The 25,102-nt window shown below is 43.3% G+C and overlaps 1 protein-coding gene across 1 annotated transcript in view; it reads left to right on the top strand.

Moving 5' to 3' along the window:
• The window catches only part of DDX20 (DEAD-box helicase 20), a 298,858-nt gene that overhangs the window by 215,392 nt on the left and 58,364 nt on the right, over positions 1-25,102 (top strand). Inside the window, exons 8-10 of the mRNA XM_085609637.1 lie at positions 18,925-19,007; positions 20,844-20,949; positions 22,351-22,452. Of these exons, the coding sequence (XP_085465763.1) occupies positions 18,925-19,007; positions 20,844-20,949; positions 22,351-22,452 (291 nt within the window). The remainder of the gene's footprint in view (positions 1-18,924; positions 19,008-20,843; positions 20,950-22,350; positions 22,453-25,102) is intronic.

Here is a 25,102-nt window from a genome sequence, read left to right as displayed (position 1 = left end):
ACTGTAGAATAACTATTTACCTTCTTCAAATTCTCGTTGGCGGGATAGGGATATGGGCGTTTTTTTCTTTCTTTTAAGAGTACCGGCTTCGTCCTGTTCACCTCACACTGCCTTTTTAGTCAAGTGATCGTGATACCTATAAATGGACTGGAATAAAATGTTTTCTTTTCACACTAGGCTTTTGAGTCATACCGTTTCATTTGCTTCCCTATTTGTTTATTCAAAACGACGTTGTCCTACGTTGATTGTATTATAGTCTCTCTGGTAATTAAATGCATTTATTCACAAAGCAAAAAAGACCCTACCAGTCTACTTTAAATTTAATTTGTTCGCTGTTGTTCAAGCTAGTGACCACCAATTATTATCCTATATGGCCTGTACTTATCCTAACTCCTGGGCGTCCTTCTCACTATCTCACATTGTCTAACGGCTATACTTCCAATGAGCAACTAAAGTCTCACGGTAGTTGCGGAAAAAACTGTCTGACAAAGACAATGGGCCAAACTTTGCTGATTAAAGATGGCCTTTAGAAGCAAGAAGTGCCCTTAACTAATGCTTACCTCGTAATGGGAAAACGGCGTCTATGCGTCCGTGCAGTAACAGTTTCCCGTACTTCTTGCCATCTGCTTTTAAAGGCCCTCCGTTCACTCATGCGTGCGAAAAAGGCATTACCCGCCATGCCTCTGCTCTTCCTCACTACGCATGTCTCGCGGCCATCTTAAGTGGCTAATACGATATATTGAAAACCGCTACTTATTTAGGACCTAGTATTCACAAATCATCCTGAATCTTAGTTGTGTATCTAACAGATCGTTTATTTGAAGCACAGTGTAACTCACTAAAAACAGTCTTATCTTTATATGTACGCGCGAGCACAGAGTTTATCCTCCATGAAAATATCTCCTCATTACGCATGTCTCGATGCCATCTTGGATTGGTAATTCAAAATGTTAAGCTACCGATACATCGCTCATTGTTTGTATCACGTTATGAGTAACTCAAAATTGAGTAAATCTATGTGTATGTGCGAAAAGAAATTAGTTACGTATCGTGTCATTACTTCTCCTTACTACGCATATCTCACGGCCAATTTAGGAGAATATTCCCAAATATTGAGAGACCGATTTAAATTAAGGGCCTAATACTCAGGAATCCTTCTGATCTCTATTATTTACATATATATATATATATATATATATATATATATATATAAAACAGGTCCTTATATGAGGCACGTGTGTTAGATTTGTGGGTAATAAAATATACATTGAAAACAATGGGTATTTTGGCCTAATCCTGGAATATCATGGTCAATTTGTGTTGTGTATCTGACAGGGCATTGTACACAAGATAGTATACAGGGATATCTAGTTACTGATGCTGGGAGCATGGGGACGCTGAGATACAGTTTGTGTCTTTCAGAATGTTTCCTTATGCTGTTATTTTCTCCCAATCCTCCCTATTATTGAGCCCATTTGTGATGGTGTCCTATTTAATCATGTACCACTGTTCCCGCATTTTCCGTCTATAGGTACTATTACTACATCTTTTCTGTTCTCCTATTTTTTCCAATACTATCCACCTAATCTCATTGACACTGCGATCTTTCTCTATCCAGTGACTCACTAGGGGTGCGTTTTCTTTTTAGGTCTCGCTGAGCCAGTGCGTATGCGCTGCTCGGAGAGCATTTAGTATACAGGTTTTCAAAGTGCTACCCAGGCCTAAAGCTTGAGTGCACGGTGGCGTGCACGTGCACAGCTACTGCTCGCACTCCCTTCTCCCCTTCCCTTTTCATCAGCTTTAATCAGGCTCCTCTGCTGCTGGCATTCCCCCCTCCCTTCTCGCCCAGCCCTTCTTGTCACCTCGGCTTGCACTCACCCCTCCTTTCTCCCCTTTCGGCCGCTTTGATGTTCTCAGTGAGCCGCGCGGCCAATGCTTGTTTGCATGTGGATTTACTCTCTAACCCCTGACCTCTCCGTAAAAGCTTCCTTCATGACATCTTACAATTTGTTGCAATTAAGAAAAAAAAACAACGGTCATCTAGATTCAAAGTCGTAAGCATAATGGTTTTTAAATCCAATCGTGAGAAAAATGGTGCATCTATTTTGTCCATTCAAGGAAACGGGGAATACTCTGACAATTCCATTGGTTCCCAAAATATACCAGATTGCTTCCCAATTGTCTCTGGCCTTTAACTGTTGCCTTATAACATGCACATATTTGTACTCACCTTTTATTTAACTGGGAAAGAAATGACAGTACCTTACTGTCGGAAGTGTATCTTATTTACCAGCCTCGGAAATGTTCCTCTTGTATTTATTGCAAGGGATATGTGTAGCTGCAGAGTTACAATTACTCGCTAGTGGTTTGAATGCATACATCTCTGCTTAACTCTCATCAAATCGAATGTAACCACAATCACACACAAACACAACCACAACCACACACACAACCACACACACATGAACACACAACCACACACACACAATCACACACAATAACACAAACACACAACTACACACAAAAACCACAACAACCACACACACACACAACCACACACACACAACCACACACAATAACACAAACACACATCCACACACAACCACACACACACACCACCCCATACACACACCACACCACACACCACACCACACACACAACCACACACACACAACCACACACACAACCACACACAGCCCCACACACAACCACACACACACACACAACCACACAAACACACAACCACACATCCACATCCACACACACAATAACACACAACCACACACACAACCACAACTACACACACAACCACAACATCACACAACCACATACAACCACAACAAGCCACAGCTACACCCACAACCACACACACAATCACAATCACACACACAACCACACACACAACCACACACACAACCACACTCACACACAACCACATCAACACACAACCACACCCACAACCACACCCACAACCCACAACCACACAGAACCACACACACAACCACACACATACACCCACAACACACACAACACACACACACAATAACACAAACGCACATTCACACACACAACCACAACAACACACAAACACATACAACTACACACACAACCACAACATACACAGCCACATCCACACACACAACCACACACACACCCATACACACCCACACACACACACAATAACACAAATGCACATCCACACACACAGCCACAACAACACACAAACACAAACCACAACCACACACAACCACACCCACACACACAACCACAACCAACCACAAGCACACACAACCACACACACACAACCACAACTACACACAACCACAACACACAACCACAAGCACACACAAACACACACAATCTCTCACACACACACCCACACACACAACCACATATACACAACCACACACACAGCCACACCCACAACCACACACACACAACCACACACACAACCACACACACACACACACACACAACCACACGCACACACAGCCACACTTACGCACAACCACACACACAACCACACACACAACCACATCACACACAACCACCCACAACCACACACACACAACCACACACAAACACAACTACACACACAACCACAACACACAACCACCCACAACACACAACCACACACACACAACCACAGTGAACCATACACATACAGCCACACACACAACCACACACACAACCACACTCACAACCACACTCACAACCACAGCATACAACCACACACACACAACCACACACAACCACAACCACACACACCCACAACCACACACAACCACACGCACACACAACCACACACACACACAACCACACGCACACACAGCCACACACAACCACACTTACACACAACCACAACTACACACACAACCACACACACAACCACCCACAACCACACACACAACCACACACAAACACACAACCACACACAAACACACAACCACACACAACCACAACTACACACACAACCACAACATACAACCACCCACAACACACAACCACACACACACAACCACAGTAAACCACACACATACACACCCACACACAAAACCACAATCACACACAACCACACACAAATGACACACCACACCACACACCACCACACACAACCACAACCACACACACAACCACACACACACAACCACACACACACACAACCACAACTACACACACATCACACAACCACATACAACCACAACAACCCACAGCTATACCCACAACCACACACACACAAGCTCACACACAACCACACACAACCACAACACACAACCACACCCACAACCACACCACCACAACCACACAGAACCACACACACAACCACACACATACACCCACAACACACACACAACACACACACAATAACACAAACGCACATTCACACACACAACCACACACAACCACAACTACACACACAATCACAACATACACAACCACACCCACACACACCCATACACACACACAACCACACACACACAATAACACAAATGCACATCCACACACACAACCACACCCACACACAACCACACCCACACACAACCACACCCACACACAACCACAACCAACCACAAGCACACACAACCACACACACACACACACACACACACACACAACCACACACAACCACAACACACAACCACAAGCACACACAAACGCACACAATCTCACACACACACACACATGCACACACACAATCACATATACACACACACAACCACACACACAGCCACACCCACAACCACACACACAACCATACACACACACAACCACACACACCCACAACCACACACACACAACCACACACACACAACCACACAACCACACAACACACAGCCACACACAACCACACTTACACACACAACCACACACTCAACCACAAGCACACACAACCACCCACAACCATACACACACAACCACACACAAACACACAACCACACACAAACACACAACCACACACAAACACACAACCACACACAAACACACAACCACAACACACAACCACACAACCACAACACACAACCACACACAACCACATACACACAACCACACACACACACAACCACACACCACACAACACACAGCCACACACAACCACACTTACACACAACCACAACTACACACACAACCACACACTCAACCACAAGCACACACAACCACCCACAACCATACACACACAACCACACACAAACACACAACCACACACAAACACACAACCACACACAAACACACAACCACACACAAACACACAACCACACACAACCACAACACACAACCACACCCACAACCACAACACACAACCACACAGAACCACACACACAACCACACACATACACCCACAACACACACACAACACACACACAATAACACAAACGCACATTCACACACTCAACCACACACAACCACAACTACACACACAACCACAACATACACAACCACACACACACCCATACACACACACAACCACACACACACAATAACACAAATGCACATCCACACACACAACCACAACAACACACAACCACACCCACACACAACCACAACCAACCACAAGCACACACAACCACAACTACACACAACCACAACACACAACCACAAGCACACACAAACGCAAACAATCTCACACACACACACACATGCACACACAACCACATATACACAACCACACACACAACCACACACACAGCCACACCCACAACCATGCACACACACACAACCACACACACCCACACCCACAACCACACACACAACCACACAACACACAGCCACACACAACCACACTTACACACAACCACAACTACACACACAACCACACACTCAACCACAAGCACACACAACCACCCACAACCATACACACACAACCACACACAACCACACACAAACACACAACCACACACAAAAACACAACCACACACAAACACACAACCACACACAAACACACAACCACAACTACACACACAACCACAACACACAACCACACACAACCACATACAACCACAGTGAACCACCCACATACAGCCACACACACAACCACACTCACAACCACACTCACAACCACACTCACAACCACACACAACCACAGCACACAACCACACACAATCACACACCTACACACCCACACACAAAACCGCAATCACACACAACCACACACACACAACCACACACCCACACACTCCCACACAACTACACCCACACAACCACACACTCCCACACAACTACACACTCCCACACACAACCCCACACACAACCACACACAACTTCAACCACAACCACACACAACCACAACACACAACCACAACACACAACCAAAAACACAACAACCACTATACACAACCACAACTACACACACAACCACTACACACAACCACAACCACACACAACCACAACCACACACAACCACACACAACACACAACTACACACACAACACACAACCACACACACAACCACACACACAACACACAACCACACACACAATAACACAAACACATACACAATAACACAAACACACATCCACACACACAACCACAACTACACACACAACCACAACACACAACCATACACGCAACCACAACACAGAACCACAACCACACACACAACCACACACAACACAAACGCACATCCACACACACTACCACACACAACCACAACTACACACACAACCACACACACAACCACACACATACACAACCACACAAATACACAACCACACACAAAACCGCAATCACACACAACCACACACAAACACAACCACACACCCACACAAACACAACCACACACACACTCCCACACTCCCACACAACCACACACACAACCACAAGCACACACAACTACACACAACCACAACTACACAACCACAACTACACACACAACCACAACACACAACCACACACAACCACCACACACACACAACCACCACACACACACAACCACACACACAAACACACACAACCACCACACACACAGAACCACACACACAAACACACAACTACACACACACAACCACACACAAAAACACAACCACACGCAACCACAACACACACAACCACAACACACAACCATACACACAAAAACCCAAACACACAACTACACACAACCACAACTACACACAACCACAGCTACACACAACCACAACACACAACCACACACACAACATACAACCACACACACACAATAACACAAACACACATCCACACACAACCACAACTACACACACAACCACAACACACAAACACAACCACACGCACACACAACCACACACAACCCCACACACACACAATCACACAACCACACAACTACACAACCGCAACTACACACACACGACCACAACTACACACACCCCAACCACAACACACAACCATCACACACACAACCACCACACACAGAACCACACACACATACAACCACACACATACAACCACACACAAAACCACACACAACAAAACACAAACACACAACCACACACAACCACAACTACACACAACCAAGACACACAACCACATACAACCACACACAACCACAACACACAACCACACACACAACACACAACCACACACACAACATACAACCACATGCACAATAACACAAACGCACATCCACACGCACATCCACAACTACACACACAGCCACAACACACACAACCCCAAACGCACACGCACACACACACACACACACACACACAACAACCCACGCACACAACCACACAAACACAACCAACCACCCACACACAACCACCCACCCACACACAACCACCCACCCACACACAACCACCCACACACAACCACCCACACACAACCACACACACCACACATACAACCACACACAACCACAAGCACACACACAGCCACACACACAGTGACACCACACAACCACAACACACAACCACACACACAACCACACACACACAACCACTCACACACCCACACACACAGAACACCACACACACCCACACACAACCACACACAATAACACAAACACACAACCACACAATAACACACACACAACCACACATACAACACACAAGCACACACACAACACACACCCACACACCCAAAACCACACACAGAACCACACACACATCCACACACACACTACCACACACAACTACACACACAACCACTACACACACAACCACAACACACTCAACAACACACTCAACCACAACACCACACACACAACCACAACACACAACACCACACACAGCCACACACAACCACACACACACAAAACCACAAACACAACCAATCACACACCCCCCCACACACACCCCCACACACACACCCCCACACACACACCCCCACACACCCACACGCACACGCACACATCCACACGCACACATCCACACGCACACATCCACACGCACACATCCACACATCCACACGCACACAACCACACACACACAACCACACACACACACACAACCACACACACAACCACACACACACAATCAACCACACACACAATCAACCACACACACAACCACACACACAAACAACCACAGTCACACACACACTCACACACACACACACAAACCACACACGCACACAACCACACACACACAACCACACACACAACACACACACCCACAAACAGTTTTTTGGGCTGTCAGCATAAATTCGCTGTCACCATACACTATGAACACCTCTGGAAAGTTTGGGAAGTCACCCCCAACTTTGAAACCAGTTGCTGTTGCAGAGTGTGTGCAGTACACATGGCAATACCTTGACACAGCGGACTGTTGCAAGGAATGCTTTGAGCCTCGGACGCTGACAGACCTCAGTCTGTGCATTAGTTCACCCCGTCTTGGCGCTGCATGGAAACAGGGTGTCCACTGTCCAGCATGAAGTGAGACATTGTGATCGGGGCTGGAGATGCTATTTAGCAATCTGCTTAGAACATTGTGTTTCATTTATGGCATTAAACCTAAAGGAGCACTGGCAACGCTGATAAAATGGATTTCATTTTGAGTAGTGACTAAAACTTTAAAAAAGCCTGCAGTACTGAAACAAGCATTTGCAATGCAATAGGTCTCGCATTTGCAAAAGTTTAAGCTATTGGCATTGTTCATGACAATGCCTTTTTTTATCTATTTTATAAAACAAACACATAAATAAATGCCATTATCATTTACAATGCCAATAGCTAGTGTTGCATTATTATTAGCAAAGCCAACTGCTCACACTTTTATAATGCGAGACCTATTGCATTGCAAATGCTTGTGCTTATAGGCTATCTCTAAACAGGTTACCTCCTTATGCCCAAATGATTAGGAACTGAGCATCATGCAAACCAGTTTATGCATGTACAGTACGAAAAAATGCAGCTGCTGCAGCACACATACAACTCAAACTGGGCCTAAGCAAACAAACTAGCATCAGAGAATAAAACTTGCAAAGAGCATTCACTCTGATTAAGCACACCTATTGGCAACTGAAGAAACAAACAGAATTCAATTGAAGGGACCAAAGGATATGTTCAGCTTCCATTTTTTTCTTTTTTTTCTCACAAAACTCTGTACATTAAAGAAGGGTCTTTAAGTGATTGATTAGTTTGGGTTTCTCTGGAAAATCTATGGAGACCATCATCTTTAAATTTCTGTGATTTCTCCATGGTTTCTAATCCTGTTTCACAATCTGGTACAGTTTACGTTTTAGAAAGCATGCCAGCTTGCAGCCATCAGGCTATTTCTAAGACTAAGCAAGGGATTGTTTTCTCCAGTAGGATTGTAACTCCTGCCCGCTAGTTCCTAAATGCTGTCCTCCTTGCTTGGGAGCAACTAAAGCCCCTCCCCCACGTGAGGACGACGCATATGTGGCCGGCAATGGCTGCGATCGAGGAGCCCGAGCCTGAGGAACTACAACGCCTTCCTCACCACGGGTGCTAGATTATGTTAACATTTTTGATTAATCTTGGGAAATACGACCGTATCTTCCCAATGGATGTTTGCCTTCACAGCTGAAAGCTGGAAAAACAAGCATTGGCATAGCCAATAGGTCTCGCCTTTGGGACCTTATAAGTGTTTAGCCATGCAGCACTTGATGTTGTTGCACCAAGATTATTGTGCTGGATAACTAAACACTTATAAGGTCCCAAAGGCGTGACCTATTGGCTATGCCAATGCTTGTTTAGTATTGATGGCAGACCGATGTTCGCATAGTCTCTGTCTGAACTCTCACCCTGTCTCGCCTATGTATCCCTGTCCACACGGGCACATTACTAAATAAATGATATTTTTGCTCTTGCAGTTGTTAAGGGTAGTGATTTGCTGTGTCACTCCATTAAGGGTGGCCACCTTGGTAACAATGCACAGATCACAAATGCTACAACTGCCACACTTGTAATTGCCCATTGCTTTGGCTCCTGTCAGAGTTCTTTGTTTTTCTCCAGCGTCCTCTCTATATGTGTGGACTAAGGAATTATGGAGATTTTTGTTTTTTCTGAATGCGTACAGTGGTTTGGGGAGACTCGTGTCCTCCCCATCAATTAGAATTCTCCAGTTACGGTTAATAATGTTTTTTACTTTGTTACTAATCGTGGAGAACTGACTCACCATCACTATTTTGTCTAGTGATTTATCTCTCTTGCCTCCATGAAGGAGGCAGTCCCTGTCGTAAAACCTCGCTCTGTTGAAGGAATGGTTGATTAACTTCCAGGGGTAGCTTCTCTCTTTAAATTTGTTTTTCAATATGTCTGAATGGCTGTAAAAGTATTGTAATGAGGTACAGTTTCTACGTAGACGTAGAAACTCCCCAAAAGAGATGTTATCCTTTTGATTTATAGGGTGATGGCTACTATAATGCAGCAGTATATTTCAATCTGAGGGTTTTGAGAAAAGTTCTTCTGCTAGGTGTCCTCCCTCATGTTTTATACAGATGTCTAGGAAGTTAACTCTATCTTGGCTCATGTGTGCAGAAAATTTATGATTTTTGTCCCCTAGATTATGCCATTCTATAAATTCTTCTAGTTGTTCTGAGAGGCCACGCCAAATAAAGAAAATATAATCTCTAAAGTGATGCTATTTATAGACGTTTTCATAAAATGGGGAAACTTCGTTGTAGATATGTTTCTCTTCAAATGCTCCTACATTTGTGCAAGCCAAACTGGGAGCACAGGTTGCTCCCATGCTGGTCCCTTTCAGTTGTATAAACAAATCTTCTTTGAAAAGGAAGATGTTATAATTAGCACAGTCTTTAACCGAGCAGTGCTGTTATATGAGATAAATGAAGAGGCGTGGATGAATATTGATCGGGGTTATCTCTGTATTATACTGGAGCAAAAGAGCTACTAAAGTTGATCCTCCAGCAATGACCAATTTAAGAAAAAGGTAAAAATGACCTCTGAATGACCTCTTTAGCTTTCTGTTTGTCACTGCGACCAGCAGTCGAAAGTGTGTCACAAGGACGAGCTTATTAACTGGTTTCCTATGCTTATTTTGTCATGTTAAAAAAAAAAAATCATTGAATATTGGAGCATTGATCTTGGCTTCTGCATCCACACTGAAATAACTGTAATAACAATTCTATTCCCATTGTGGGCTGCATCACTCTTAGACAGTGGCTACTTAGACAGATACTTTCTGAATTGAATAGTGTGCATTTGGGGTGTCAGTTCTGTTTTGACCCTTCTTACTGTAATCTACCATGAATTTGCAGCCAGGCCTGCTAGTTAGTGGGTGCAGTTCCTCATGCGAAGGTAGCCCAGCTGAATGGCGTAGGATAGCTGAATTGGTGGGGAGAATCCTTTAGATAGTTTTCTGGGTGGCTGCAGTTCTCCTGGAGCATGTCTAATGACTAGTAAATCCTGTTTAGACATCTGTAACACAGGCTTCCAAAGACCGGGACCATTTTAAACAAAGGGATCATGTGACAATCTGCAAAAATCATCATATTTACTTATGAACTCCTGTCCCTCTTTCTTCAGATGAATCTTAAAACACAAATTAAATGGACCAGAGAGCCACACTGGGCAGATAGAATATTTGCTCCTCTATGTGAAGTGACATTTTGCTGTTCTTTTACCTTGGCATTGGGTCTTATGGGTAACTGGCATTGGGTCACATTTGATTCTTCAGGTTTTGTTTGGTTCCAGTTTCCTTAAGCAGCTGCCTAGCTGAGCTGGCCCTCGAGAGACTCCATCCGTGCAGGACAGTGGCAGTGAGATGAAGAAAAGGCACTGACTTACCTTCAGTGATTCCAATGTAGCTAAGACTTGGAACTTGAAGAGCTATGGCCTAAATACACGATTTGGCAGTAATCCTGTCGACTGGCTTTCTGATTCTGAAAAGAACAATTTACCTAGAGAAAGATGTTTTTTATTTTTTATTTTAAACTAATATTTTCTAATTAAATCCAATAAGCCTTCATTCGTTGATGTTTTTCTCTTTCCTACCTTTTTCAGTCCCGGACTATTGCTGGATTGTTCACGTGCAGGAAATTGGCTTCCCAATCAAATATGCAGTGTGTACATTATGTTACAGCATAGTGTGTATTGAAAGTGTACAAACACTACTAGCTTAACCCGTGTTCTCAGATTATCTGCGTTTTGTTCAGTAGAAGTAGAATAGTAGGACACTGGAAAATGTCTTCAATTGGGTGATTATGGAGCTGAATTTAACTGCTAAACGTGTGAAGGCCGATCGAAGACAATGAAGCAATTGCAGTTTCCAAGAAGTAATTCACACTTACTTTATATCCATGAGGAGCTGATCTCCTATTTCCCCTGTGAGCAATTTGTAAAATAAATTGAAATGAACCAGCTCTAGCGATGGCGGATCCCAGAAAGAAATGCATTTTCCTTTATCGTTGCACAAAGGTGTGAGCCTACTTCTTTTCTCCTTTTTCGCCTCCAAATCCCCATCAATTAGCCTTGTTCCCTGAATTACAGTTGACAGAGAGCAACTTAATAATCAATGTAATTTTTCTCTTGCTTCCAAGGCTACTGCACTGCATAGTATTATTTCTATTGGTTTAGAGATACAATATCCAACCTTAGGCGCAGTGTGAAACCAAGTTTAACCGCCATCTTTTTGGATTTATTTATTCCCGTTTCAATTTCCTTATTTAGGTGTTGTTCTAACAATCATTAATTTACATGCACAACGTTTAAGGAAGTGTATGTTCCAATTGTTTTCATTAAAAGCTATCATGTCCTTCAGAAGGCACTAAGTACATAAACTAAATTCCACCAGCTTGAGTGCCACCACATCTATGCTTTTCCACCCGATCGCTGAGAAATCAGCCTCCTCGCCTAAGGCTAATTTTAACAGGCATCTCTGTTCTACCCATTTCAATTATTTTTCTTCCTGTCTCATATTTTTCCACAGTGTGTGTCCACAGTGTGTCTGAAGCCACTGATAAAATATCTCTACAACTACAATAAGTAGTTTTCCACACACGTCTTTACCACAAAAGTATAACAGCTTGCATAAAAATGGGCACGTTATTATTTTAACGCAACATAGAAAACCCCTTATCTTGTCATCTATAAAAATATAAAATAAAAATAAAAAGATACTCTTTACACTAGTTTGAGACTTAAAGTTTGAATGGCTTAATGAGCTCTTTATGAAGTGTGAGCAGTGCCCTTGTAAGGTATCCTGGCTCTGAGGATAGACTGCAAATCATCGGCTACACTGATTAAATTAGACTAAGCTGTAAACAGCCTTGTCTTCAGCTGCTGAAGTAGGATAAGAGAGGAGGTGCCTCCTACATCCATGGTCATGGGCAGGTTGTCCAGCGCTACAAATAGCACACTATCTGCGCTGTGGCCATAAATCACCTTGAGCCCAGTGGGCACAGACTGCAAAAGCTGTGAGTTCAGTGCTCTTGGGCAAAAGAGGAAGCAGATGAGTATTTATATAGGTACTGGTATTTATATAGCACAAAGCTAGCTATGAAGTGACGGAGTGCTGTACATTATGGGAGGCATTGGTAAATGCTCTACAAGACTGTGTACATCAAGTGGGGATAACCCAAATACATTTTTGTCACATTTCGTCACAGGGTAAATGAATGATTTGCTAATAATCAGACGATGTTGAGTCTAGCACCAAGACCATTAGCTCCTGGGTCTCCAGATTCCAAACACGACCGCTCAAACATCTAGGCCACATCTACTCCTGTGGTTTGTATGAGGGTCGGGAGTCATGAGCATCGACGGGACTGTATTGGGCTTCTGTAGCAGCGGAAGAAGGATAACCTGGATACTGGAAGGGATTGAGGAAAACACCAAGGGAGGGTGCCCTGGACGGGCTGGAGGCAAGGAGGACAACAGGGGGCAAGCAGGACAACAGGAGGCGGGCAGAAGGAAGTGGGGGAAGCAAACAGACAACTGAGGGTTTGAAGGGCGAGGCTGTGGCAAGCACATGAAGGAGGCAGGGTGGGCAGGGAGGAACACTGGGGGGGGGGGGGGGAAGTACACAAGGGATGTAGCTGAAAAATAAGTGCACTTTTGTAGAGTGCTTAAATAAAAAGAAAAAAGTAGGGCCTGAAAAAGCAAGGAACAAAGTAATTCATCCATGATCCAGGGGAGGAACAAACACACGGAGGGGATAGAAGCCTATGTAAGCTTATGAATTAGAAGCAATGAAGCCAACCAGTGGTAAGCAATGGACATGCACTGTCTTAGACGAAACCAAAAAACTTATATCTTTATTTAAAAAACAAAAAAAAAATATATATATATATATATATATATATATATATATATATATATATATATATATATAATCTATATTAAAAATGACTGTACAGCAGTCAGTGACATTCACAACTGGTTGGTCACTCAGTGGACTAATGCATCCTCTCCAGGAATCTTGTTTGACCTCGTGGCCACAGGTTCTATTCCTGGCAGGTCTACTCATCCTTTCACCCTTCTAAATTGAATATATGATTACCCTTGAGTTGGAAAAAAAAAATCTGATATTTTAGCACCTAGAGACCCACGGGTAAATGTGCGCATTTTTGGCTTCACCTGCCATAGGAACTGACTAGTCCTAATTCTGTGTAGCATGAGCTCTTGAAACCTAGAAGCTGTTTGGCTAACTGGATTTAACAGATTAGAAGGCCCTTTCACTAAACAGACTCCATGCTCTGAGAATAGCTCACTGAATTCATGGGCAATTTCCCTGAGACAGCCACAGTGGTTCATAACTTGTATCTCTTGATAGAAAACAGTCTGACATTGACTGCCCAGATCCATGCTGTTTTACACATCTGTTTTAATCCAATCAGGCTACGCAGAGACACTTTCTCCTCCTCTTTTTACATTCGGCCTCCACCGCAGAGGTGTTCATATCTTCCAGACTAGTCTATGCAGTTTGGTGCCATCTATAGATGGGGTTTCCAATGTAGGTACAGGACAGTCTAATTCATGCCAGATATTCATGATAACCACCTACTACATAAACAATATTTTTATTTGCTTTATGTAAATCTATGGTATGTGTATTTACAGAAAATCTGTCTTGGAAACAACCATCCTGGACCTACGTTGGATACCCCTAATGTACCTCCATTCGTCATATTCACTTGTTCTGGAACTTGTTCTGGAACTCTGCAGCTTGCCTTCTATTAGCCCCCAATGAATAGATGGATGGATGGATGGAGTGAGTGCATGCTAGGGCACTGCTGAGTCCTTCTAGAGGCAGATCATGTTTTATTGAGTGAGAGAGAAAATACAGAGGGAAGAGGTGCTGTGCTATCAGGATTTGCTCACCTGGGGGTACCCTACTCTGAAACAGTAGGATTCCCCTACTCTCCAGGTTGAGATAGGCTCCAGATTACCCTGTTGGGTGACCCTAGGAGAGTCTGCTACTATTATATTTCATGGAACAGTTAATGGCCAACCAGATAGAGCCAGAAATGGGGCACCATATGTCTGCTGTCGCCTTTCTTTAGTTCATGGCCAGTGCAGGCTATTGACACTGGCCACATATCAGGCTTGGATTCTAAGTCTGCCTAGCATATGACCTTTGGTTATCTGTTTATTTAGATCACCCACTGTTAGGGGTGTGATGTTTAGTCCCTTAAGAGTCCTACAGCCTCAAACATCGTAATCCAGTTTGTTCCAGCCTGATGATCTATTGGTTGAGAACTAGAGGGTCACCCATTAGTCTACTACTTTGGGATTTATGTACGATGATGGCTTGAAGAGGACCACTTAGGATTTGCGACTTTCTGTAGAGAGCTCAATGCCTTGTGAGAGATCACTAGATCTGATGTCGTAGGTATTATGGATTTTTTCCCTTTACGACACTTTATATTGTGTGATGCCAATTTTTATAGGTACACCACAAGGAACTTCCTCCCCCCCCCCCCCCCCCTTCACCGGCTGCCCAATTGACTCTGCTTGATGCAAAGATAGATGTCCCTCATCTACATAGTAAGCAGTGGTAATAAACTATTGGTATATCAGGAGGCACTGTACTCTTCATATGGAGTTCCATGGGAAGCCATGATAGTGCAACATTTATCATCTGCGTATAAGAGACACTACAGGAGGTAACAACTTTGTCTCACAAGAAGTCTCTCTTGTCAGCAGTATAACTTGCATCATTTCTAGAGCTGTATTACATATGGTGTCCTCGGTGCGCAAGAGGTGTTTGCACTTGTAGTTAGCACCCCAGAACGCTTTGGTATTGCAGAAGGGGCCAAAGATGCTTCTGTGATTTAGAAAAATGTGTGCCTATGCGATCCCCAGTGGTCGTACCCTTAATTGTGTGGGGTTGTGGCACCATGCAAATGAGGAAGTCCCTTTGCTTTGATGCCCAGATACCTTTACAGATGAGGGTGCAAGGGTAGAGAAGCTGTCTGGGGGACGGGGGCACTGATTTGTCAGACACTATGATGTGCACAACACAAGATAGCTCCTTGGGAGACAGGACATGAATCCCATGGACCCCACAGCCATCACCACGCAGGTGGAAGCTGTCATAAACTGCACCCTTTTATGGCGGTATCCCAGGAACTCTTAAAAATTATGCTTGATGTGTTTCTATTGAAAGCAGGAGCAACGGTTCAAACTGCAGGTCTGTTGTATTGATGTGCTGTACCTTGTGCAGGCGCTAACTCTGGGATCATTTTTTTCTGTACTCTCACTCAGCTGTAATGCCCTGTGGCACAAACCGGAACAGTGTGCCCTATATGTGTGACTTGGATCCTGTTTTGTGTTGTTATGTGTATTTGTAAAGTCCACCTGGGAGCGTACCCTTCACTGGGCAGGTAAGAGTCTAGTCTTGCCTAGGGCGCGAGATGGGCTACTCAAAGAGCCAGGTCTTCAGCTTCTTGCGGAACTTGAGGAGGGCCCTCTGATGTGTAGCTGTAAGTTGCTCCACACTTTAGGAGTGATGAAGGAGAATGCCCGACCTCTGTATCTAGTTCCGCTTATGCGTGGGATGTGTGCAAGTACGACTCCAGCCAAGCAGAGGCCCCTGGATGGTTTGTGAAATGTATGTGAGTATTGGAGTAGGCTGGGCCAAACTTGTGTAGTGCTTTGAAGATATGAGTGAGGAGTTTGAATTGTGGATATTTGTGAATATCAAGCCAGTGGAGCTACTTGAGGTGTTGTTATAGGTGTGCTACATGGGAGTTTTGTTATTCTGGCTACCGAGTTCTGGAATGTTTGTACTCGCCTTGTAAGATGATTTTTGACCCCAGAGCAAAAGGAGTTCCCGTAGTCCAGTTTGCTAGTGATGAGGGCACGCATGACGTTTTTGCTGATGCTGCTCTGGAGCCATTTGAAGTATTTTCTCAACATCTTCAGTGTGTGGAAGCAGGCAGCTGAGATGCTGTAGACTTGGGCGGTCATGTCAAGTTTGCTGTTGACGATCCCGAGGTTCTTGCGTAAGTGCTGGGGGTCAACGTAGGTCTTAGTTTGGGTGGCCACCAGGTAGAGTCCTCCGGTGAAGTTTTATTCTAGAAGATCACAACTTCTGTCTTTGTCAGTGTTAAGCTTGAGACAGTTGTCCTTTATCCAGTCTGTGACTTTGGTCATGTAGGCTCTAAATTTGTTCTGTGTGATGGGAATCTTGTCTGAGAGCGAGAGTATGAGTTAAATGTTGGTGTAGGAGAGGACGTCTTTCTCTTGGAGCGGACAATTTTGACCAGACGGGTCATGTAGACTTTGAATTGGGTCAGATTGAAAGAAGATCCTTGCAGTACTCCACAGATCTTCTAAGGGTTCCTACTTATTGGAATAGGAAGTTACACCCTTCTCTGTGGTTACCATGCTGCTCCCACTGGGGCCTAGCATGGGCTCTCCTGACATTATGAAAGCCTATTCACATCTCTCTGATGCTGGAGTCTCTACACTGGCCACTAGAGTAGAACAGATGACATTGTAATTCGGCCACCCCAGCCTCATGCTTTCTCGCTGGCCCTGGGTACTAAGCTCAGAAACCTGGTTACTTGCTGTCATGGGCTGCGCCGAATGAAACCAATGCTGAACCAAGAAACCACTGGTATTGGTATTCTCAACAAATAAACATAACATATTACTGCTGCAATAACCTCTTTTTTATGACAACCTGCACTTATAGTTCTACTTACTCAAAATAGTCTTGACAGGTTACAGTGTGCGTTTGAGATGTAAAATATTAGCAATTTAAACGGTTATATACAGCCCTACACTTGATATAGCACAATAAACCGATTGCTGATAATAACAGAAATAAAGCGGCTTGCAATACCTTATTATGCATCAGATACCTACATTTTACCAGCTAATATGTTGGATTTATAAAGTTTGAAGTTACCTGTTTGTTACATGTCGTCTTAAAGTAGGTTTTAGCAGAATTTACAAGAACATTTATTTTCTACACTAATACTGCCAGTTTACAAAGCGAAAAGGTTTTTAAAATCCTATTCCTGTAACCCGTGCCAAGAGAGCGATTCTTCACTGCGGTCATTACTGCTGGTTTCTTTCAACAGGGAGCATGAGCCAGGACCACAGGCTGGATGCGATGGCAAAACTAAAACAGTTTCATTGTCGGGTCCTGATCTCAACTGATTTGGTAAGTAAAAAAAAACACTCTGAGCATACACAGTTCTTTAGTCTGAGCCTATGAAATTATCTTTATTATGCTTGGATAGTCAATTCGTTGTTTCCAACCTCAGGCTTTTAGCAGTCATTTACAGAATTCCTCTGCAAATCGCTTTTTAAGGCACCTGCACAAAATCACTCAGGGTACCTCGTTTAAGAATCTTTATTTATTCCGGAAAACACAGTGTGCAGGTTATATTGTACTTTCCATGTTGCATATTTCCCCCCACCTTGTCCCATCGCTCGGGATGAAAGATGCAAATCCATGCTGTTCCAGGCAGGCCGGCCGGGCGGTGAAGAAGCTTCTCCTTGCCTGACTGCGAGCACATCCGGAGCACTCCGAGGCTTTGCCTCCGATGGGGCAGGAAGCGAACCTCGAGAAGCATAGGATCACAGAGCGCACGTCTCTGCCGCCACCCTCTTCAGTTCGAATCTCCTCTTTAGGAACTCTGAAACCTATGTACATTCTCCTGTGGGCATGAAAAAGATGACAATAACATTTTAAGATACATTTCACATTTTAATATCACAGCGGATGTCAGATGTCTGTTACACTGGGCAGTTAAACAAACCAACTCGAGAGCAGCAACAAAGGCCCTCCAACCAGTTCAGAGCTTGAGTATGGGGTACAGTACGTGTCCCCGAAGATGGATAATCCGCTAGAATCGACCACCTACATGCTCTCATTGCACCATCCGGTTTTCATCTTGGAGATCCTTGGAAGCTGTTAGGGGCATGCATCAGCTGTGACATAACAACTTCTGGGGCAGTATTACAGAAAGTGCCTCACGGGCCCAACAGGCATGTGCGCCCACTTTGTGCAACCCCCGGGGCATTACTGAAGGGGCCGCAGACACTTGTGCGCCCCCTCCTGTAATACTGATAGCACTGGAGCTACATGTGTGCCAGCGCTATCTCAAGAGGGCATTCCTTTATTTGGATGGGGGCGTGGCCCCATGCAAATAAGGGAATCTTTGTTTCTGCACCTGTTCTGTATTATGGGCGGAAAGGCAAAGAAGCTGTCAGGAGGTGCACTGAAAGAGTGCGCCCTAGTGGCAGCCTTCTTGAAGGGGAAAAGGAGGTCCCATAGACCCCCCCCCCCCAGACATCCCTTTGCAGGCAGGTGCAGTCATTCACTGCAGCCGCTTGCAAAGGGATCTCTAATTCTTCACCAGGTTTTAGATGGGATAAAAACCCATCAACATAATGTTAAAAATCATAGTTGGCCAGGTTACCTCTATCTATGAGCTAGTAAAAATATTCAGAGAAGTAGCACGGTTGTACATTTGACTCTGACCTCTTAAAATCAAAGAATGAACTACTTTGGGCTTGTATGACAAAGTTATTTGTACTTGGGTATCCTCAAGTTACTTTCATCTAAAAATGCTATTCTGATGTCTTTAGCTGACTTAGACCAAAAGTACAGGTACAGCCTTCCCTTCCTCTGAAAGACTCGCTTGTGCTCTCTGATCATGTCTCAAAGGTTGCTGGCTGCTCCTTTGTCCCCCACATGAAGAGCATTTTGAATACTCCCCTATTCTCCTTCCCACTCTCTGAGCACCATTATTTTTAGCAAGTCGATGTTTCATCTAAAGTTATGAAGGGAAATCCTTGAGACTGATTATCTATTGCTGCTAACTTTCAATGCTTTAATCTTGCTTTTTGATAATTATTTTTCCATACTACCCTATATGTGTATCCTACATACGTTTCTAAACACCAACATTTTGTGAATGCTTTCTTTAACTGTTTGTCACCTTTCTGGAACCTTTGAAAAGTGGATGACCACTCTTTTTATACCTTTCAGACGTCACGAGGAATCGATGCAGAGAAAGTGAACTTAGTCATTAATCTGGATGTTCCCCAGGTCTGGGAAACATACATGCATCGCATAGGAAGAGCTGGACGCTATGGTAATGTGCTCTGTAATTAACAGCATTTAATCCTTAAAGAAACATGTGTCCCATCCCAGTACTAATATTACCATCCTCTCACTTGTGAATCTTCTTTGCAGGTAGGTAGGGATGGATGTATGTGTGTGTGTGTGTGTGTGTGTGTGTGTATATATATATATATATAATGTATACAATAAAGTAAACTAGTAATAGGAGTCATAGCTGGGTTGTGGATGGTTAATGCATTGTGATGTAGTGCTCTTGAAAGAGGTAAGTCGTTAACTCGTTCCTAAATTGGAGCATCTTTAAGGCAATTATGATGGATATGGGAATGTTTTTACAGATCCGGGGCTGCTGTCTGGTTTTCTCTTTTTTACACTTCTTAGTCTGCAGTCTGATTGTGTCCTGGTTGCAAGTGTGCAGAGAACCATCCGAGCCGGTGAGCTTGCCTGCAAGATAGGCGCGGGCGCTGGTCGAGATAGCTTTGCAAATGATCCTGGTGGTTTTGAAGATAGTGTGGACTAGCACGTGGAGCCAGTGGAGTACCATCGGAATATGAGTGATATGATCACATTTCTTCAAGCCCTGGATGAGCGGTACTGCGGTGTGTAGGATGCCACAGAGGGGTGCCTTATACAGCCTGGGAGGCCATGGAGTATGGCCTTTACATCATCCAGATGCAAGAGTACAGAGCAGCACTTCTGAAGTCGCTTTCTAGAAGAAACACTTCGACATTCTTTGGAAGAGAGAGCTGTTACCTGGCCGTCTTTCTTCGTGTTTTTTGGCAATATGTTCTTTGAGGGTGAGGTTGGTGTCCTGGGTAAATTCAAATGATTTGGCAGTCAGTGATTCGAAGATGTCAAGGTTCATGTCATTGCGCCAAGTTTGTACTGTAACTTTGTTGTTCTTGACAAATAACAGGAATTCTGTTTTGGTTAAGTTGAGCTTCAGGTAGGCGCTGCTGGACATCTAGGACTGGATGATGTGCAAGCTGTGTTTGAGGCATTGGATGTCTGAAGCTTAGAAGACTTTCAAGTAGTATTAAGTAGTAGAAGGCATTGGGTGCTTTATAATAGCATGAAGTTCTAATTACACCATTTTCCTTTACATTGTAAAGGGTGTGTGTCTAATAAGTAGTTAAAATAAAAGAGAGAATTTTGAAAGGGTGGCCATCGGAGGAGCAGCACTTCCATACTTTATTAAGTTAATACTGTGACAAGGAGTGAGGAATCGGAGTAATGAAAATTACTGGTATGTAATCTGGACAATATCTAGAAAGACTTAAAGCCTTTTCTGAATTCTCTGTAACAACTTTAAAAAAGCATTATTAGATGGCACGTGTGCATTTGGGATACAAACAAAATACCTACCCCATTTGAATTTCAGCCAGTTAAACTGTTTTTATATGTTGATTTGCAGGGACATATGGGCTAGCTGTAACCTACTGTTGCCGTGGAGAAGAGGAGAACATGATGATGATAATTGCTCAGAAGTGCAACCTTCAACTGCTCTGTCTCCCTGGTATGGCTTTACTGTCCCCTCTATTCATAACCGGTTTCCTGCTCTTAATTACAAATGCTCGAGTTAAACGGCAAAGCCATTATAGGTGTACAGCATCCATTACCTTCTTAAAGGTCAGATTCGTGCTTACCAGCATGGATGCAGAAGATTTTTATAAAATGCAGCTAACGTTCCCACTGCCTGCTGGTCAGTTCTGTGTTCCTATCTTTTACTTAAAGAATGCTTTGGTTTTTACTAATTAGCACTTCTTTTGAAATGGGAAATGAAAACCGATGTTCAACAACTAAGTCACCTATTTTATAAGTACCTTTTCTGTATTTTTTCTCAGTCGCTTCTTTACTGTTTTTCTATTTATTTGATCATTTTTTTTAAATCATTTAACTAGTGTTTTTTTTTCTTTAATAAATAATGCATCTTTTAAACTCTGTATGAAACCACATGTAGAGCCAATCTGGCCTCTGGAACTCCTAGAGGGGATAAATTATTTAAGTATTTGTATAGTGTGATCTACCACCAGATATAAAGTAAATAGCAGTTTTTCTTACCGCCTCCACCTTGATTGTACCACTGTTGAAGTCCTAGGAAGGATCATGGAGAGAGTACGGTATTCAAGTCGGCAGGCAAAGGCAAAATAAGGGCATTACTGAAGGAAATTATTGTTAAATGTGTAGATCTTTTCTCTTATTCATGCCTTTCAGGCTTGATGCTTTCATCTATTGTTAATTCGTTACACTCGTTGATGAGAGAAGTGTGTATGCGTTTCCCTTTAAGGAGATGGTTTGTATTTTTGTCCTACGATGATAACTCTTGGGTGTTGTTTACGTGAATAGCTTTGCGTATGTGACTGACTACAGGTATGGAGCATGATTGGTTAAAACAGATTGCTGGAAAAGTTTTATTTAGTTACAAATCTTACATTAAAAATTGAAAATGTGTTAGCTGCTGGCCTTTTAGCACTCGCTGGCTTAACTGATTCTCATTTCCAGGCAAATAACGATTTTCTTGGCATCACCTCGTTTTATGTTGATCAGTAATTCTATTTTGTTGTCTGTGTAATTTTGTTTATATATATTTTTCTAGGTTTTTCTGATAGTGTTTTCCTGTACAGTTTTGGATGTTTATTTGAAGTATGTCTTTAGCCACTGTTTAACTGCTTTTGGCAGGTATCCTCTTTCATCTAGCTTGCCTCTCGTTGACAACAGGTTTTAAATAATTTGTTTCCGTGTGTTGTTGGTAAAAGATTGATGTGAAATTGTGTTTTTTTTAACTGTTAGGTGCCTGGTAAAAGGCATAAACCGCTGTATATTATGGTTATAGTTGCTGTGCTGTCCATGTTGATTGAGCTCAACAAACGTCTCTATGGGACTAGCCCCTCAACTCTAGGACCCCAACACAGTAGGTGTGAGGTCAGTTGGCGCAATCTCCTTCTCTTCTTCCATTGGAAGAAGTGCTAAACAACAGGGCGTCCGCCTCGACTCTTTTAGGCTCCACCTCTCTCTCTGTAGTGTCTCTCTCATATGCCAAATCTTATAGGGCAACTATTTGTGTTCACAGTTCAGGTCACTGCACTTTTAGATTTCAAATAAGGATGCTGTTGAAAGTTAAATTTTGGTACTAGTTCAAAAAACGATTATTTGTACTAATATGAGTTTTATGAAAGAATATCCGCTTCAATGGATTTCATTATGTAATTGGTTTAATGACTGAGAAGCCAGGGCTGTGGGCAGTGTCCCCCTCACATTTTGCCCCCATTTTTGACTACTAGATGCTGGTTTTCTCACTGATTTTGCATTGGGCTCTGCTAACAAGACCCAGAGGCTGTGTTCTATGTGAAAGGTACATGGTAATTGGGTATAATTGCAATTGGTACTGATCTGTAAGTCCTTAGCATATGGTAGGTCATTTGGGATTAGATTTATTGCACTTAAGTGTGCACTGCTCTGTTGCCTACTGTCATTTTAAAAAACAGCCCTGCTTTGTTAGCTGCTTTTAAAATAAAACTGTGTCCATATTCGACTTTGGAATTAAAGGGACTTCCATAGTCTTAAACTATCTTATTTGTTCATATAGGTCACCCCTGAGATCTACCCTAGGTGCTCCAAGGGTCGGGTGCATTGTTAAAATAAGCAGGGACATTTTAAAAGATTTTTTATATGCCCCGGTGAGTGTAAAACAGTCAATTTTGTTTTTCCCCATTGTAGTACATTAGCTTCGTAGGCTAACATGGGAATACTTTAATAAAGTATAACTATTGACTGGAGTGAGCTAAAATAATAATTCAAAGACTTAAAAGGATAGTTATGATAAATCCAACAGCTTGCCAAGGTTAGATTTACTATACCCTTTACAGAAAATAAGTTATAGAACTTGCTTTTCTGATGTGCCAAAATCCAGCCTTTTAGCAGCCTCTCTTGATTGAGCCAGCCTTTGCCAGGCTGAACCAAACTGCTCTGATGAGGTTTGAAGTGGCCTGCATAGAGACAAAGAACATCTGGTGGGAGGAGATCTGCAGCCGGATGAGGGTGCAGTAGCCAAACTGGCCTTCAAAGAGGGAATGCCAGTTAGGACAGGGCACTTGCTCACTCCCACTTCCTGCACCTCCAGCCAGGCAGGAGCCCCAGTAATGGAATTAGCAGAGGGGCTGGAATGG

The sequence above is a fragment of the Triturus cristatus genome, chromosome 1_2 (assembly GCF_964204655.1).
Source record: "Triturus cristatus chromosome 1_2, aTriCri1.1, whole genome shotgun sequence".
Lineage (NCBI taxonomy): Eukaryota > Metazoa > Chordata > Amphibia > Caudata > Salamandridae > Triturus > Triturus cristatus.
Note: the sequence above shows the minus strand (reverse complement) of the source record. Positions and strands in the feature narration are given on the sequence as shown.